At 66.5% G+C, this 15,884-nt stretch overlaps 1 protein-coding gene across 4 annotated transcripts in view; it reads left to right on the top strand.

Moving 5' to 3' along the window:
- Positions 1-15,884, top strand: part of RXRA (retinoid X receptor alpha) — a 91,079-nt gene that overhangs the window by 61,462 nt on the left and 13,733 nt on the right. For all 4 annotated transcript variants that reach the window (XM_055399052.2, XM_055399053.2, XM_055399051.2 and 1 more), the window contains exons 2-5: positions 1,932-2,197; positions 7,598-7,748; positions 8,064-8,243; positions 15,253-15,422. In XM_055399052.2, coding sequence (XP_055255027.1) covers positions 1,932-2,197; positions 7,598-7,748; positions 8,064-8,243; positions 15,253-15,422 — 767 coding nt within the window. The remainder of the gene's footprint in view (positions 1-1,931; positions 2,198-7,597; positions 7,749-8,063; positions 8,244-15,252; positions 15,423-15,884) is intronic.

The following is a 15,884-nucleotide window of genomic DNA, read 5'->3' as shown; positions in this document are numbered from 1 at the left end:
TCCAGGGGATCTTCCCGACCCAGGTATCGAAGCGGGGTCTCCCGCATTGCAGGTGGATTCTTTACCAGCTGAGCTGTCAGGAAAGCCCCCGATGCTGGTGCCGGAAGCTGAATGGCTCTTAGGGCTGGAGTGCAGTTCCTGTCTGTGCCAGTAGGTGCCGCCAATGTGGACCTGGACTCCCTAAGCTCGGATTTTCAGTGAAACTGTTGACGCTCGTTTCTGTGAATGGCGAGAGTTTCAGATGAGGCTGTCTTGCTGATGCAGTGGCAGATGGGCCCCTACTCCCTGGCTTGGAATTCAAGGCCCCCTTGCCATGCCCCTCCTCCCTCAGAGGGCAAGTGAGGGATTGGGTGCCCAGCAGGCTGGGGGCTGCAGGAAGGAAATGGGTACGAGCTCCCAGGGAAGGGGGTCCTCAGGGTTGGCAGAGCCTCTTGTGTGCCTGGGGGCACCACCCCACTCTGTGGGCTGCCCAGCACCTCCATGGACAAGTTCAGAAGGCCCTGGCTGGGAGCTCAGCTCCGGCCAAAGTCGGCCCGCCTGGCTGTGCCTGGAGGCGGTAGTGTCCTTCAGCGTGTCCCCAGGACTGTTGGTACCAGTGACCGATATGGGGGGAGGACTTGGGGGCAATGCCCAGACAAGACTTCTTCCTGCTCTGAGCCTGGCTCTCTGGGCACGGCTGCTCTCAGGTTCGGGCACGTGAAATTCTCCTGGGTCTGTTGGGTGGTCCAGGCAGGGTGTCCCCCCAACCTGGGGGTGCCTGGAAAGGGCCACTGCATTGCACCCCTGGCCTGCTCGACTTGTCAGAAGCTTGTGTGATCCCCTCAGGCTGGGCCGGAAGACCCAGAGACCATTTTGCAGATGGGAAGGCTGAGGCCCCGGGCGGGGTGGGGGTGGGGTCCTGGTGTGCTCAGGGCACTCTGCCAGACAGAGGCAGGGTTTGCTGTGGCCTGCAGCTCTGGCTCCAGCTGCCTTGTTTGGGCCTCTTTGAGTTCCCGTGGTCTGCTCAGGCCCTCGGGCGGCAGTTTCACCCCAGAGAGCCTCCCTCCTGTGGAAGCTTCTCGCTGAGCCCTCGGGGTGGAGGGGAGGCCCAATTAGTGCTTGACGGAACTTGGAAAACCCTAGGATGAAAGACTGGCGTGTGGGAGGTCCGGGCCTCTCACCGCAGCCTCTGTAGGCTGCCTGTCTCCAGGCCTGGCACACACCCGGGCCCCTCCACCAGGCCCACTGGGAAGCTCCCCGCCCCCGGGCTACAGGCCACCAGGCCCCAGGCACACAGGAAGCCGTACCTCTCCAGGGCCCCATGTGTTAGAGGGCCTGGGGGGTGTGGTGTCTCGGCCACCGCTGCTTGGGTCCCTGAGCAGGCCCGTGCAGTGTGCTGGGCCCACCCTTCTGTGGGTAGTTGGAAGGACGCAGGGCCTCAGTTCCCCGTCTGTAAAACGGGATAAGGAGACCTGCCGTGTGCCTCCCAACTTTGTTCGCTCATCCACACTGAGGACATGGGCTGTTTCTGCTGCATGGTGGGTGTGGTGGAAACACCAGCCTTCAGGGTTTTTATTATCCCCGGACTTTCACCTTGATCCCCTGAGTAGATGGGCAGAGACTGGCAACTCCGGGCCACTGGGCATTCCAGGTGGATGGGCCTAGGGTGCTGCAGGTCGAGGGGCAGCCATCTGGCCTCCCTGCCCGGGTAGGCTGTCAGCCTGTCCTTCCTATGTCTGCCTCAGGCCCAGCCTGAACCTTAGAGCTGCGCCAGGTGGGGCTGGTGCCTGGAGGGGAGCCCTGGGCGTGCCTGGACGGGCCTCCCTGGCCGACAGGGCCCTGCCCAAGGCAGCCCCTTGCCATTCCAGGCCTGGCGTGGTCGCTGTGGCCCGGGGGTAGTGGGTCGCTGGTGCGGGCTCCTGACCGGCCTCCTGTGGCTTCTTATCTTGCAGACTTCTCCACGCAGGTGAACTCCTCCTCCCTCAGCTCCCCCACGGCGCGCAGCTCCATGGCCGCCCCCTCGCTGCACCCCTCCCTGGGGCCCAGCATCGGCTCCTCCCTCGGCTCCCCGGGACAGCTGCACTCACCCATCAGCACCCTCAGCTCGCCCATCAACGGCATGGGCCCGCCCTTCTCGGTCATCAGCTCCCCCATGGGTCCGCATGCCATGTCGGTGCCCACCACGCCCACCCTGGGCTTCGGCACCGGCAGCCCCCAGGTAAGTGCGGGGCAGGGCCCGGAGCAGGGCTGGGCCCGGGCTGGGGGGCGGGGCCTGACTCTACCTGCACCTTCCATGGCCCCTGGGAAGCAGGTGCCGTCGCTTTTGCCTTCCGCCTCTGGAAGCAGCCTCAGAGAGATGGCCTCCTGGGCTTGGTGATCTCTGTGGTCGAGTTTGCTCAGATGCTTCTTGGAACAGCCTGTCTGTCGAGGTTGTGTACAGATCAGGAGGCAGCTGGCGCCTGGCAGAGCCAGCTCTTGTCTGGGGGACCCCTGAGGCCTGGCCCACTGCCCACCCCCGCCAACCTTCCCAATGTGGGTGCTTCTTGTCTGCACCCCGACAGAGCTGCTCGGGGTGCCCAGGGCCCCAGCTGCTCATGTCCTCTCCTGGCTCTGATGGTCTCCGGGTGGGATTTTTTGCTGAATGCCTGGGAGATCTGCTTGAATCCCAAGGGTTCTCCTTGTTTCTGGGGCTCAAACTGTCCTTCCTGACAGAGCTGAGTTCCCCTTTGCTGAGTGTCATTCATGTCCGGGATCAGCTGTCATTCTTGTGGGGGAAGGTCCCAGTAGAGAAGGGCCAACCCCATAGAGGGAGGCCCCCCATAGAGAAAGCACGGCCCCCATAGAGGGAGGTCCCTGTAGAGGAGGCCCCCCATAGAGGAAGGCCCCTCCCATCAAGGAAGCCCCAGTAGAGGAGGCCCCTCCATCAAAGAGGCCCCAGTAGAGGAGGCCCCCCGATCAAAGAGGCCCCAGTAGAGGAGGCCCCCATAGAGGGAGGGCCCCCATCAAGGAGCCCCCAGTAAAGGAGGCCCACCCATAGAGAAAGGCCTGTCCATCAAAGAGGCCCCAGTAGAGGAGGGCCCTGTGACGGGAGCTCTGGGAGCTGTCTCCCTGGGGGGACAGGACAGCTGGCTCGGGAGGGACCCCAGCACAGGCCCCCCTGCCCAGAGACGCGTGGCTAACGGTGTCAGCATGTCCCGTGGGCTCCCTGCTGCCCGGGAGCTGCCCTGCCTCCAGGACCTCCCACTCCTGGCACTGGAGGGCGCGGTGCCTTTGAGGTCTAGAGCCTTCCCACTGCCTGTCGGCTGGGCCTGTCCGGAGCTGGTCTCGGTGGAGCACCCCTCTGGCCCTTCCGGGCCCCTCGTCAGTCCCTTTGTTCCTGGGGGGCTCACGCTCCCTTGTGTCCCCTGGCATTCCAGAAGCAGACAGAAGGCTAGAGGGTTGGCACGAGGGGTCTCAGCCACCTTCCTGGGCCTGGCCGTGTTTTTTATAGCATAGCCACCACACCCCGATCCTCACTGGCTGCAGAGTGCCTGCCGCTAAGCGAAAGGCAGATGGGAGGCCCGGCCTGCACCTGTCCCCTGGGAACCGGGCCGGAGGCAGCACCTGCTGGTTCTTGGGCCTGTGAAGCTCCTTGCTGCCCCCTGGTCTGGTGCCCGCCCTGCACACCCAAGGGCTCATGTGTGGAGGAGCCTGGGTGTGAGCTGGAGTGGGGCTCTGCGGGGTGGGGCCCGAGGGCGGCAGTGATGTCCGCCAAACCTTGGGGGCAGCATGTTTTGAGGGGAGGGGTGGGCGGTGCTGGGGGCTGGGGCTTTGGGGCCTTGTCTGTCCCAGGCTGTTGCTGCTGGCATGCAGCGAGGCTCCCGGCACGCGGTGAGTGCTTGTTGAGTGCAGGTGCTTGTGAGCGAGGAGCCGCAGGTCCCCTGAGCCTGGTGGGAGTTGAGGGGTGTGGTGTGTCCCCCGACGTTCACCGCTGACCCGCTGCTCAGCTGTCCGCCTTTCCTTCCATCGGTCAGTCAGGCCGCAGGTAGTTTAGCCACGATCTGAGCCCTGGGCTCAGTCTCTGGCCGCCATTCCTGGGAAGGCCTCAGCTCCCACCACTCTGACCCCCATAACTGCTTCCCCAGGAGCTGAGTTCAGCTTCTAGGCTTCAGCAGTTTGTCTTAGAAACTTGGGGTTCCCCATATTCATGGAAGTGTGGGTGGAGTTTGGGGGACATCCCCCCACCTCCGCCTCAAAACCACAACCGTGAAGTCATGGGGCTGGAGCCAGTGAGGCGGTCTGACTCCTGCTGCTGGTGGGGACGGCCCCCCGACTCGATCACGCCCTGCAGGGAAGTGGATGCGGGTGGTGCTGGGGGCTCTGGGCAGAACCGGGCTGGGCCGCGGGCACCGTGGCCTGAGCTGCCCCTTCTCTCCCCTGGTTCAGGGGCACCATCAGCCCAGGGGGCGTTCCCCACCTCAGCCCAGAGCTCGCCTGCAGTGCCGGGCATGTGTGGGCGCCTTGGCGCCCTGGCCTCACCACCCTGGGCAGGACCCGCGTGGGCCCTGCCTGTCCTTGCTGTGGGCACCGCAGCCGTGAGGCTGCGTCCACCAGGCCACGTGTAGGGGTTTGCCCTCGGCAAAGATGGGCAGGCAGAGGCCGGTGGGGTCCAGGGGCCTCCCACCCCGTGCTGATGGGGGTGATCGGCCTCCCCCGTGAGGGCTGGGAAGGAAGGGTGTGGTGGGCGTGGACGAGGGGCGGCGAGAGACAGGAGGAGAGCTGGGGCCCCGACAAGCCGGGTGGTTATCTCAGTGCGTCCCGAAGGCTCTGCGGGAACTGAGGTGATTGCCAAGGACGAGAAAGGGGAAATGGGACGGGCCCCCACCCTGGGCATGCCGCGGAGCCGTGCCTGAGGGCTCCATCCCCGGTGCTAAGGCCTGCCTCAGGTTATGGAGGGTGGACACCGGTCCCGAGGGCCTGCCTGTGGGGGTCTGGGGGACAGGACAGGTGGCCCCTACCCACCTAGCACGGTTTGGATAGCCACAGAGGAAGTGTCCGAGTTCTTTTCCGGGGTGCTGCCCAGCGGATCCAGCTGCTCAGGGTCGCGGCCGGGCCCCACAGCCCGCGGGAGGCCTCGTGCCCAGCCTCTGCCCGACACTGGCGTCCTCAGCCCCTCGGGAGCTCCCTTGGCCTCTGCTGCTGACCAGCCACCGCGGCCACACCGGTGGTCTGCCCTTTTCCCAGCAGCCCTTTGGTGTGCCCTCTGCCAAGCATGTGCTTGGCGGCCCCCTCTGGCTGGGTGCTGCCTTCCATCGTCCGCGGCCCAGACGGCCTGGGGGTGGCCCCCGGAGGCCCCAGTGCTCGTGCAGAGGCTGCTTGCTGTGGCCCGAGCTGGGTTCACGAGCTCTGCTGTCAGCACGGCCCCCAAATCGCTTCATCATCCTGATGGCGACCCTCAGACAGAGGCACTTGTGTTTCTCTGGTTTTTACATGAGAAGCCTCAGGCCCAGGGCAGTTTGATAATTCCCCCAAAGTCACTCAGGGAATGGAGGAGGCAGAACCCCCACGGTCAGCTGTGGCTGCCCCCCCTACCTCCTGGCGATCCCCGCGGGCTGGGCAGGGGGTGTTCTCCATGGCCTCAGGTGCCTGGCTGGGTGCTCAGTGGATGGTCTCGCGGCTCTGGGCTGGCCTGTTCCCGGGGCCCTGGACACCCTTTCTGCAGCATGCAGGGAGTCCCTCAGAGCTGTGGCTCCCAGAGGCCTGAGCTTACACCTGCATGACTCCTTAAAGCCGTGTGCCCCTCTGGCTGCTGTATCCATTCTGAAGGGGGGCAGGTGGCTCTCTCCGCTCACTCGGGGCTTCCCACGGGGCACAGCCCGGCACAATGGCACTCAGCAAATAGCCAGGGCCCCCGCTGAGTTGACCGTCTTCTGGGAGATGCTCCTGAAGCCTGCAGACTGTGTGGGGGGTGTGGGGGGCTTTCTTGGAGGCAGCGGGGTCCTCTGGACACCCCTTGCCCCTCCCGTTGTGTCCCGACAGCCCCACGTGGCCAGAGCTGGCCTCCGGGCCTCCCTGCAGCCCCCCGAGTCCTGTGGGCTTCAGCGTCCTCACGGAACCAGGTGGCCATCTGGGCAGGCGAGCCCAGACGTCCAGGGCTGGAAGAGTCCCTGCAGGTGCTCGGCGTGTGCTCTGTGCGTGCTGAGCACCAGCTCCTCCTGTCCTGGGAGGAGGGGTTGGGAGTCGGGACCCACAGGGAGGGAAGGGGGTGAGGCTCCCGTGTGCAGGAGGAGCCCGGCCCGGGGCGACCCCGGGGCAGCACGGCGGCCGCGGTCCCTCCAGAGGCGCTGCAGGACCTGCCTTCCGCCTCGGTCAGGGCTTTGCAGAAGTGAGGGCGCTGGGGGGCTGCCGGCTGGCGCCCTGGCGCCTGTGGGGCGCGGCTGGCTTGCAGGGTGCGGTGGGAAGCACCCCTGGGCCCTGGGCGCTGACAGGAGAGCTGGGGTGGGCGCAGCGGAACCAAAACTGCTGTGTCACTGCCGCGGCAGCTGTTGCCACGGTGACCGGTGAGTTTCCCACGCTTCCTCCTGGCGCAGTGTCAGGATGGCGGGAGGGGCAGAGGGGGTGTGTGTGTGTGTGAGGATTGTGTGTGCGTGTGAGGATTGTGTGTGTGTGTGAGGGTTGTTTGTGTGTATGTGTGAGGATTGTGTGTGTGTGTGAGGGTTGTTTGTGTGTGTGTGTGAGGATTGTGTGTGTGTGTGAGGATTGTGTGTGTGTGTGAGGGTTGTGTGTGCGTGTGAGGATTGTGTGTGTGTGTGGCGGAGGGTGTGTGTGTTGGTGGGAGGGGCAGAGAGTGTGTGTGTGTATAGGGGAGCTGTTTCCTCCTTCTCTCCTTGGGTTGCAGGATCCGAGACCCCCACCATGCCGTGTGTGTGTGTGTGTGTGTGTGATGGCAGGAGGGGCAGAGGGTGTGTGTGTGTCGGGGGGTGCTGTGTGTGTGTGTGAGCGTGTGTGTCTGTGAGCGTTGTGTGTGTGTGTCTGTATGTGTGTGTGTGTGAGGGTTGTGTGTGTGAGTGTGTGTGTGGGGTTGTGTGTGTGTCTGAGTGTGTGTGTGTGGGTTGCGTGTGTGTATCTGTGTGAGTGTGTGTGTATGTGAGGGTTGTGTGAGTGTGTGTGTGTGTGTGAGTGTGTAGGGGTGCTGTGTCCTCCCTCTCCCCTCCCTCCTCTCCGGGGCCAGGCTTCGGTGCCCATCCATGGGTTGGGGTCCCCACAGCACCGGCCACACCAGCGGGTCCCTCTGGCTGGCCGCTGGGGGCAGCGCCCAGGAGTGGCAGGCAGTTCTCACTTAGGCGGCCGAGGGGCCCTGGTGGGAGCTGGGGCCTCGTGGGTCCTCCTTCGAGCCTGGGGTTCCGTGGGAGCTGGGGCCCTGGGGGCAGGACGGCCTCCTCCAGCCTGGCCGAGCCGATGGGGTGGACATCCTATGGGGCTCCGTGGGGCTGGGCCTGCTGGGCCACATGGCTGGGGGTGGGCGAGGCCCCCTCCGAGCCCTGTTTCTCTCTCCATGGAGGGGGGCGTGGTAGCGCCTTCCTTGCCCCGCAGATGTCCTGCGGCGCCTGCCAGGGCCGACCCTGCTTTCCCTCTGCAGCTCAGCTCGCCCATGAACCCCGTCAGCAGCAGCGAGGACATCAAGCCCCCGCTGGGCCTCAATGGTGTCCTCAAAGTGCCGGCCCACCCCTCAGGGAACATGGCGTCCTTCACCAAGCACATCTGTGCCATCTGTGGGGACCGCTCCTCAGGTGAGCGGCTGAGGGCGGGGCCGCAGGACCCCCGGCCGGGGCGGGACCCCCGGGTGGGTGCAGGGGGGACAGGCCGCCGGAGCTCTGAGCTGCTCACCCTGGACTTCCTAGCGCTTCCAAGTCCAGGAGATGGTGAGCGGGGCCGGGTGGCTCCGGTGGAGACGCCGCCCAGGGGAGGCCGAGGGCCCGTTGCGCCGCAGCCCCGCGGGCAGGCCAGCTGAGCCCTTCCGGGGCGCCAGCCCGGCCATGGAGAGGGCGTGGGCCCTGGTGTCCGGGTCCGCGCGCGCGCGGCGCTCATGGCCTCCCCGCCCGCAGGCAAGCACTACGGGGTGTACAGCTGCGAGGGCTGCAAGGGCTTCTTCAAGCGGACGGTGCGCAAGGACCTGACCTACACCTGCCGGGACAACAAGGACTGCCTGATTGACAAGCGGCAGAGGAACCGCTGCCAGTACTGCCGCTACCAGAAGTGCCTGGCCATGGGCATGAAGCGCGAAGGTACGGGCACGCGGCCCTCCCCACTCTAGCCCCTTTGCAGAGCGCTGACGGCGGGGCTCTCAGTCCCTCCAGAGGCCTCCGCTGCTGCTGCCGGGTTAGCAGACACCCTGGGGGCCATGGTCTCACTCACTGACTCTTGCCTGAGCACCGGCTTCGCGCCAGGCTCTGGGGTGACAGGAGGGACACCCTTGGTCCTGCCTGCCGGCGGCTCCCAGCCCTGCTGGGGACAGGCATCCGTCAGAACCTCTCCGAGGTCCTGGTGGGCCCCGCCGAGCGCCTGGGCTCTGGGGGGCTGTGGCGGGAGGTGGGAGGTGGGGGCTCCACCTGGAACGAGCCCCAGAGAGTGTACAGGCGGGTCCTGGGGCCTGCTTGTCGCCGCTCGGGAGGATGATCCAGGAGACCTGGGCCTGGCGGGGTGGTCAGGGAGCTCTGGAGACCATGAGGACGACCCAAGCGGGCTGGGCGCTGGGTCATCCTGGGCTCTGCTTCCTCCTGACGTCAGGGCAGGGGTGCCTCGTGACCCAGATCCTCACAGCAGAGACACTTGGACTGCAGGCCTCTTGGCTTTGGGACTGGGGCTGGGTTTCGTTGACAGCAGGTGTGTGTCAGGTGGTGGGGCAGGGAGCATTGAAGGCCGCTCTCCTGGGGTCATTGAAACTGTCCCGCTGTCCCGCCGGCCGGGGCCTGGGCCTGGGGTGGGCTCCTCATGGCCCCTTGCCCTCTGTGGGCCTCGGTCTCTGGACCGGGTTTGGGGGCTCCTGGCTGGGAGGTGCCGTCTGGGGTCATGGTCTGCGCGTTCCTCCTGCACCGTGTCTGCTCCAGGTCCCCACAGGCTGGTGTGCGCACCTTCTCCCCGGTCCCGTGGGGGAGCCGGGCGGCTGTCTCGTCGCTGAGGACCGCCCTCCTGTGGGGGCTGCAGTCTCCATCTTGTTCGTCTATCTCCTGGGCCCCAGTCCTGCTTGCTGACAGCCCGAGGCCTCAGCTGGGCCGGTGGTGCTGCAGGGTCTGTGCCTTGAGGCCGAGAGGCAGTGATGGGCTGGGGTGTCGGCGCTGGCGAGGGGCAGTGTGCCTGTGGACCCCGCAGAGGGGCGCCTGCTGGGCTCCAGTGTGAGCTGGGGGGCCGGCCTGGGCCTTGGTCTGCCCGCCCAGCCTTCCTGATGGGGGCGCATGTTCCAGAGACATTGGCCCACCCTTCTGTGTGGGTGGAGAAGCTGAGGCCCAGAGGGTCTGGGGCTCGGCCACGGTCACATGTTGGGCTGGAACTGGGCCCTGGCTTCCTCAAGGCCAGCAGGAGGGCAGAGGAAGCATGTGCCTGGTGTGGGGAGGCCTGTGTCCGGCCCCAGTTCCTCTGGCTGCCCCATGTAGTCAGGGTGTGCTTCCTGGAGGTGGTGAGGGCAGTGTTGTTCCTGAAGGATGGAAACTTGGGCGGGGGCAAGCACATGGTGGGCACATCAGCCTGCACCTTGGGGTGGGTCAGCGAGCCGTGGCCATCTGTCCATTGAAAGTGACTGTCACACAGCCAGGAAGGGCCCCCGGGAGTGGTCAGTGCTGCCTTCGGGGAAGCCTGGGGCCTGTGGGAACCCAGAGGAGGCCCCGGCCCTGCTGTGGGCATTGGGTAGCGCTTGGTGGACAGGTGTCTAGCTGACCCCTGGAGAGTGGAGGGGTGTCCGGCAGACCACGTGTCTGGGTGGAGGGGACAGCACGTGCAGAGGCCGAGACCCCCAGTGGATGTGGCTCCCCGTGGGCCCCACAGAGTGACTGAACACAGGACCCCAGGGCTGTCCAGTCCAGTAAATGCTGACCCTCTCCTAAGGCCCTCTCAAGCTTTCCACTTGTGGGCCCGGGGGACACCCCAGTGGTCTGTCTCCCCAGGGTCTGGGGAGAGTAGAGACAGCGTCTTCTGTCCCACTGGAGCTGCAGTCTCGGGTCTGGGGCTGTCAGCAGCTCTGACCCCCCTGCCCTTGCCCACTGGTGGCTGTTAGGGGTGCCTGCTGTGCCCGGAGCCTCTTTGGGGACCCTGCCTGGTAACATACACTCACCCACCCGTGGTGCCATGACTGTCTGCACACCCCTCCAGGGAGGGAGGGGGCCTGGGGGCCAGAAAGGGGGCCTCGGGGGCAGGGAGGAGGCCTCGGGGGCCGTGCCTGCAGGGCCGTATGCCCGAGCTCTACATCTGATGCATGAATCTGGAGCTTTGGGCGCCGTCCTGAGGCACCGCAGCCCTGGAGGCCTGATTTATGGGCCATTAGATAAATACCTGATTCCATCAGGACCTACCTCCCCTCGCCTCCCGCTGGATTTATAAGTCACAAGCAGGCAGTAAAAACTCGCCTACACAGCCCTCTCGTGCTCCCAACACGACGTTAAACTCTTCGCTGGCCCGCGAGCCGCGGGGTGGTAGGAGGCGTCTCCGTCCGCCCGTGGGTGCAGCGCCGTCTGGCCCCCTGCTGCTGCGGGGGCAACCCCACTGCCTTGCCCTCCAGAGTGGTGAGGGGTGAGGCCCTGTGTGGCCACGGTGCCAGCCCTGCAGAGGGCTCTGTGTGCCAGCGAGGTGCATGCCAGGCTTTTCCTCTCTGCCCCAACCCCGGGGTGTGATCCCTGCCAGGAGGGCTCCCTGGCGGGGGCAGGGCTTTGGCGGCATGACTTAGGGCAGTGCAGTGCCTGGCGATGGGGGCCCAGTGTGCCACCCCAGCCCTGTCCAGGAGTGTGTAGGCTGTAGGCCCCCTGGGCCAGCCAGAGCCCTCCTAGGTGCGGCCCAGTGGCGGGCAGCCATGCCAGCCGGCCCCACACGACATGACCCCCATGAGAGGCTTCTGGTCGCTTCTGGTGCAGCGGGGACGCAGGCTTGGGGTTGGCACCTGGACTGGCTGACCGCAGGGAGGGCTGGCTAGCGAGGGATGCGGCAGGTGACGGCTTCGTGTTGGGTGATGGCGCTCACGCGGCCCGCGGGGCCGGGGCCCTGGGTGGGAGGTGCCCGCAGGCCAGGCCTCCCCGGCTGGGCCGGGCCTGTCCGCTGGGCATGCGGCTGCACTCGGGGGCCTGTCGGCGCCCCCGTCTGATGAGGGCGGCAGGCCAGCACGCAGGGCTTCCCAATCTGAGGAGGGAGACCTGGCCCCCGTCTGGGGTGACAGCACCTGGGCGGAGGGGTCACCCACTGTCCCGCCTCCCTGCTTCGCCCTTCCTCCATCAGGAAGGCCTCTCCCCGCTTCCTTCCTGTGTCCGTCTGCTGGCTCTGAGCGAGGGGTGTGGAGACGGTGCCTCGTGTGTGTGCGCGTGCGCCTGTGCAGGTGGGTGTGGCTCCACGTCCCCCTGCGGAGAGAGCCACAGCCGTCCCTGCCTCCCTGTCCGTGCGGGGTGCGTGGCCTTGCCTCTCCCAGCCTTGGTTTCCTCACCTGTGCAGAGGGGTGTTGGCAAGCTCCCCCAAGGGAGGCATGTGGCAGGGGGCGTGGTGGGGGTGGCGGGAGACTGGTGGCCACAAGATGGGTACATGTGTGTGTGTGTCTGTGTGAGTGCTGGTGTGGGTGCATGGGTGTGAGCCTGTGTGCCCGTGTGGGTGAGTGGGAGTGTGTGTGTGAGTGCTGGTGTGGGTGCGTGTGAGTGTGTGCGTGAGTGCTGGTGTGCGTGTGTGGGTGTGAGCCTGTGTGCCCGTGTGGGTGTGTGTGAGTGCTGGTGTGTGTGTGTGGGTATGAGCCTGTGTGCCCGTGTGGGTGCGTGTGAGTGTGTGCGTGAGTGCTGGTGTGCGTGTGTGGGTGTGAGCCTGTGTGCCCGTGTGGGTGTGTGTGAGTGCTGGTGTGTGTGTGTGGGTATGAGCCTGTGTGCCCGTGTGGGTGTGTGTGCGTGCTGGTGTGCATGTGTGTGTGTGTGGGTGTGAGCCTGTGTGCCCGTGTGGGTGTGTGTGAATGCTGGTGTGGGTGTGTGGGTGCGTGGGTGTGAGCCTGTGTGCATGTGTGAGCGTGTGCACATAATCGTTCTCGTGAGCAGACTCGGGGAAGGAGGGCCGGGTCCTCTGAGCTGGATGCACCTAACTTGCTCTGTGGCCTCTGGCAGGGACGCCCCCTTCGCCCTTGAGAAGGGGCAGCCAGGCCAGAGCCGCTGATGAAATCCCGTCCTGCCTGCCCCTCGGGTCCGGCAAGGGACAGGGGATGTGCCCGAAGCAAAAGAGGCAGCAGGCGTGGGTTCCCCGACCCGGACACCTGCTCCCACCCCTCAGCTCCCTGCCCAGCTCCCCAGGGGGCCGGCAGCAAGCACTGTGGCAGAGAGGGGTCCCATGCCGGAATCTGCTGACTGTGGGGACCCTGGCTGTGTTGGGATGTTTAGTGCCCCTCCGGGCGCTGGCTCGGCTGCTCTCCTGGCAACGGTCCCCACCCCCACCCCCGCCCCCTACCGTGCAGCCCCTGCCCCACCCTGGGCTGGGAGGAGAACAGGGCCTGGTCTTGGCCGCCCCTCCTACCCGAGGCCTCCCGCCGGCTGGATGTCAGTCACACGCGACCACGACCGCTGGGAACGACAGCTGACCTGGTCCAGCAAGAAGCCCAGCCCCCACCCCCACCGCTGTCTGTAAAGTAAGCCGTAACGTTTATAGTGAGGTGCTCACAGAGCTTCGCTAGTTAATCCTGCCCCCCCCACCCAGGGCCCCCAGGTTGGCACCCCTGTGCCCAGGGCTGTCTCCAGTGCGGGCACCCCCGTAACTGGGCCACAGCGTGGGGGGCGTGGGGGCGGGAGTCACGAGCAGATGGAGGACAGTGCCTGTGGACCCCCGGGAGGTGGGTGCCGTCTGTCTCACTGGGGGGCGGTGCTGGGGCCCAGAGAGGCTTGGGGCTCACCCGGGGCAGAGCAGGTCTGACTCCTGAGCCGCCTGCTCTCCTGAGGGCTCAGCCATGAGGGGTGCTCTGGGCCTCAGTTTCCCCACTTGGTAAAACGGGCCTCTCAGGTCTGTCCAGAGCACAGACCCCGGGGACCCCACCCTCAGGGTCTCAGGGACACTGCCTGCCAGGGTTCTGAGTTCCCATTGCTTGGCTGTGGTCCAGATGGGCCCCGTGGCTGCCTCATGCTGGGTCCATGCTTCTGGCCTGTGACCCAGTCCCCTGCACAGATGGTGACCTGAGGAGCTGCCCGGCCCAGCCCAGCATCCGCTGTTGGAGTGGGGCGGGGGCCAGGCTGGCCAGCTTGAGCTTCCCACCCAGCCCCACCAGCTGTTAGACTTTGCAGAAGCGCCAGGCTTGCAAAAGCTCTGGCCTGAGGCCTTCTGCCTGGCTCCGTGGCCCAGCTGGTCCGGTCCGCAGCGTCGGCCGGCCCCTGTCCGGAGTCCGGCTGCACCAATGGAAAGTCCCTCACTTGAGTCAGCATTTGGGCTCGGAGAGTGAAGCCCCTGGTAGGGGGCAGCTGTGAGCAGCCGTTTGTGGAGGCAGGAAGGAGGTGTCGGGCTGGCCCTCAGGTCGCCCCACGGCCCAGAGAAGGGCACCGATGGGTCCCGGCATCTCCGAACAGTTGTCGGTGGGGCTGGCGCGGTGGAGAGGGGTCGACATGGGCTGTTATGGAGCTGTGTGGGGCCCAGGGACCCCACGGAGCCCCGGAAGGGAACCCTCATGCCCCCAGCCTTGGAGAAGGGAGGCTCCCCTGGCCCCTGGGGGTGAGGGGCTGCGAGCGGGCCCTTCTGCACAGCATGGTGGCCGTGTGGGCACCGCGGCCCCCGGGAGTGGGCTCGCACATGCTCCTGCTCTGTGCTGGGGTCCCCAGGGGCCCCGTGAAGCCCTGAGGTGGGCGCTGAGGGCACCTGCGGTGTCAAGGGGATGCCTGGACCCGCTTTGGCTCAGCAGGGCAGGACCTCGGGAGGGCGGGCTGGGGGGGCCGCCCAGTGCTGGTGTGCTGCTGTTGCTCGGGCGTGTCTGGCCGTCTGCGGGGCTCCGCCGTGAGGGTGCTGGGCTCTGCGGCAGCCCCTCTGGCCTTGGACTCGGCTTCTCCCAGCTGTAGACTCCCCCCGCTGCTCTGGTCCTGGGTCCTTGCTGTCCCCAGTAGAGGCAGGGCAGTGGGGTCAGCCCAGGACGCTGCAGGAGCCCTTCGGGACTTTGTGGGGCTCTGGGTGGGGTCCACAGCTGGGCTGTGGCTCACTGTCCCACTGGCCTGCGGGGTGACCTCAGGGAGGTCTCAGCCCCTCTTAGCAGAGGGCGGCCTGAGCTACACGGGCTCTGAGATCGAGGGTATGTGAATGCCCACTGTGCGGTGCCCGGTCGCCTCGGCCTTCCTCTGCGTGGGTCTCCTTGGGACGTGTTGAAATAAACCCTTCCCTCTCTCCCTGGTTCCCAGAGACTAGGCTGGCCGTGTCTGCCCAGTCCCCCAGGCTCATGCTGGACACCCCCTCCGCCCACCCCACCCCCTCCCAGCCCGGCCATGACGTCCCTGCTCATGACTGGGTGTGAGTCCTCCCCACAGCGGGCGTGGACCTTCAGAGGTTGCAGCCCACTCTCTCCCTCTTCTGGGAGCCTTGCACCCTGTCCAGGAGCCTGGCCCACTCTGATCTCTCGCTGACGCGAGAGGCCCTTGCAGCAGCATCTCTGCGCTGGCCCTCGGCCTTGGCGCCTGCCCCCTCCCCTGCCTGAATTGCCATCCCTGTTTTTCTGTTCCTTCAACTTCATTGCCACTTCTTCCGGGAAGCCTTCCTGGCTTTGCCTGTGTCCATAGTCCATGAAAGCCCTTCTCAGTCCACCTCGGGATCCCCGCTGAACCGTTGGCTTCCTGAGAGCGGGGCCCCGTCTGTCTTGGCCCTGGGTGGTCCTGGTGTGAACCGTGGTTGAATGAATTAGCGAGAGGCAGCATGCTCTGTTCTCAGAGCGCACAGCCCCCGGGAGCGGGAGGCCGGGCTTGGGGCAGAGATGGGGCTGCGGTCTGGCCGGCTCCGAGCCGCCTGGCTCTCCCTGGCCCTGGCCGGCTGGCGGGTGGGCTGCTTGGGCCCCGGGGGCGGAGGCTGCCGCGGGAGCTGCGGGCTGACTGGTGCCCCCCCACCCCGCCTCAGCCGTGCAGGAGGAACGGCAGCGGGGCAAGGACCGGGGCGAGAGCGAGGTGGAGTCCACCAGCAGCGCCAACGAGGACATGCCGGTGGAGAAGATCCTGGAGGCCGAGCTGGCCGTCGAGCCCAAGACCGAGACCTACGTGGAGGCGAACGTGGGGCTGAACCCCAGCTCGGTGAGCGCCCCGCCATGTCTGTGTGCTCTGCTCTGGGGACAGGGGCCAGGGAGGGGGACCCCGTCACCCTCCACCTGGTAGCGCACCTGGAGGGGGACCCCGTCATCACCCCCACCTGGGAGCGCGCCTGGAGGGGGACACCGTCACCCCCCGACCTGGGAGCGCGCCTGGAGGGGGACTTCGTCACCCCCTCACCTGGGAGCCTGGAGGGGGACCCTGTCATCACCCCCACCTGGGAGCGCGCCTGGAGGGGGACCCCGTCACCCCCCTACCTGGGAGTGCGCCTGGAGGGGGACCCCGTCATCACCCCCACCTGAGCGCCCCGCCATGTCTGTGTGCTCTGCTCCGGGGACGGGGGCCAGGGAGGGGGACCCCGTCACCCTCCACCTGGGAGCGCACCTGGAGGGGGACCCCGTCATCACCCCCACCTGGGAGCGCGCCTGGAGGGGGACCCCGTCATCA

Source organism: Moschus berezovskii, chromosome 11 (genome assembly GCF_049115385.1).
Source record: "Moschus berezovskii isolate FMDL1 chromosome 11, NW_MosBer_1.0, whole genome shotgun sequence".
Taxonomy (NCBI): Eukaryota; Metazoa; Chordata; class Mammalia; order Artiodactyla; family Moschidae; genus Moschus; species Moschus berezovskii.
This window is presented reverse-complemented; position numbering and strand designations above follow the sequence as displayed.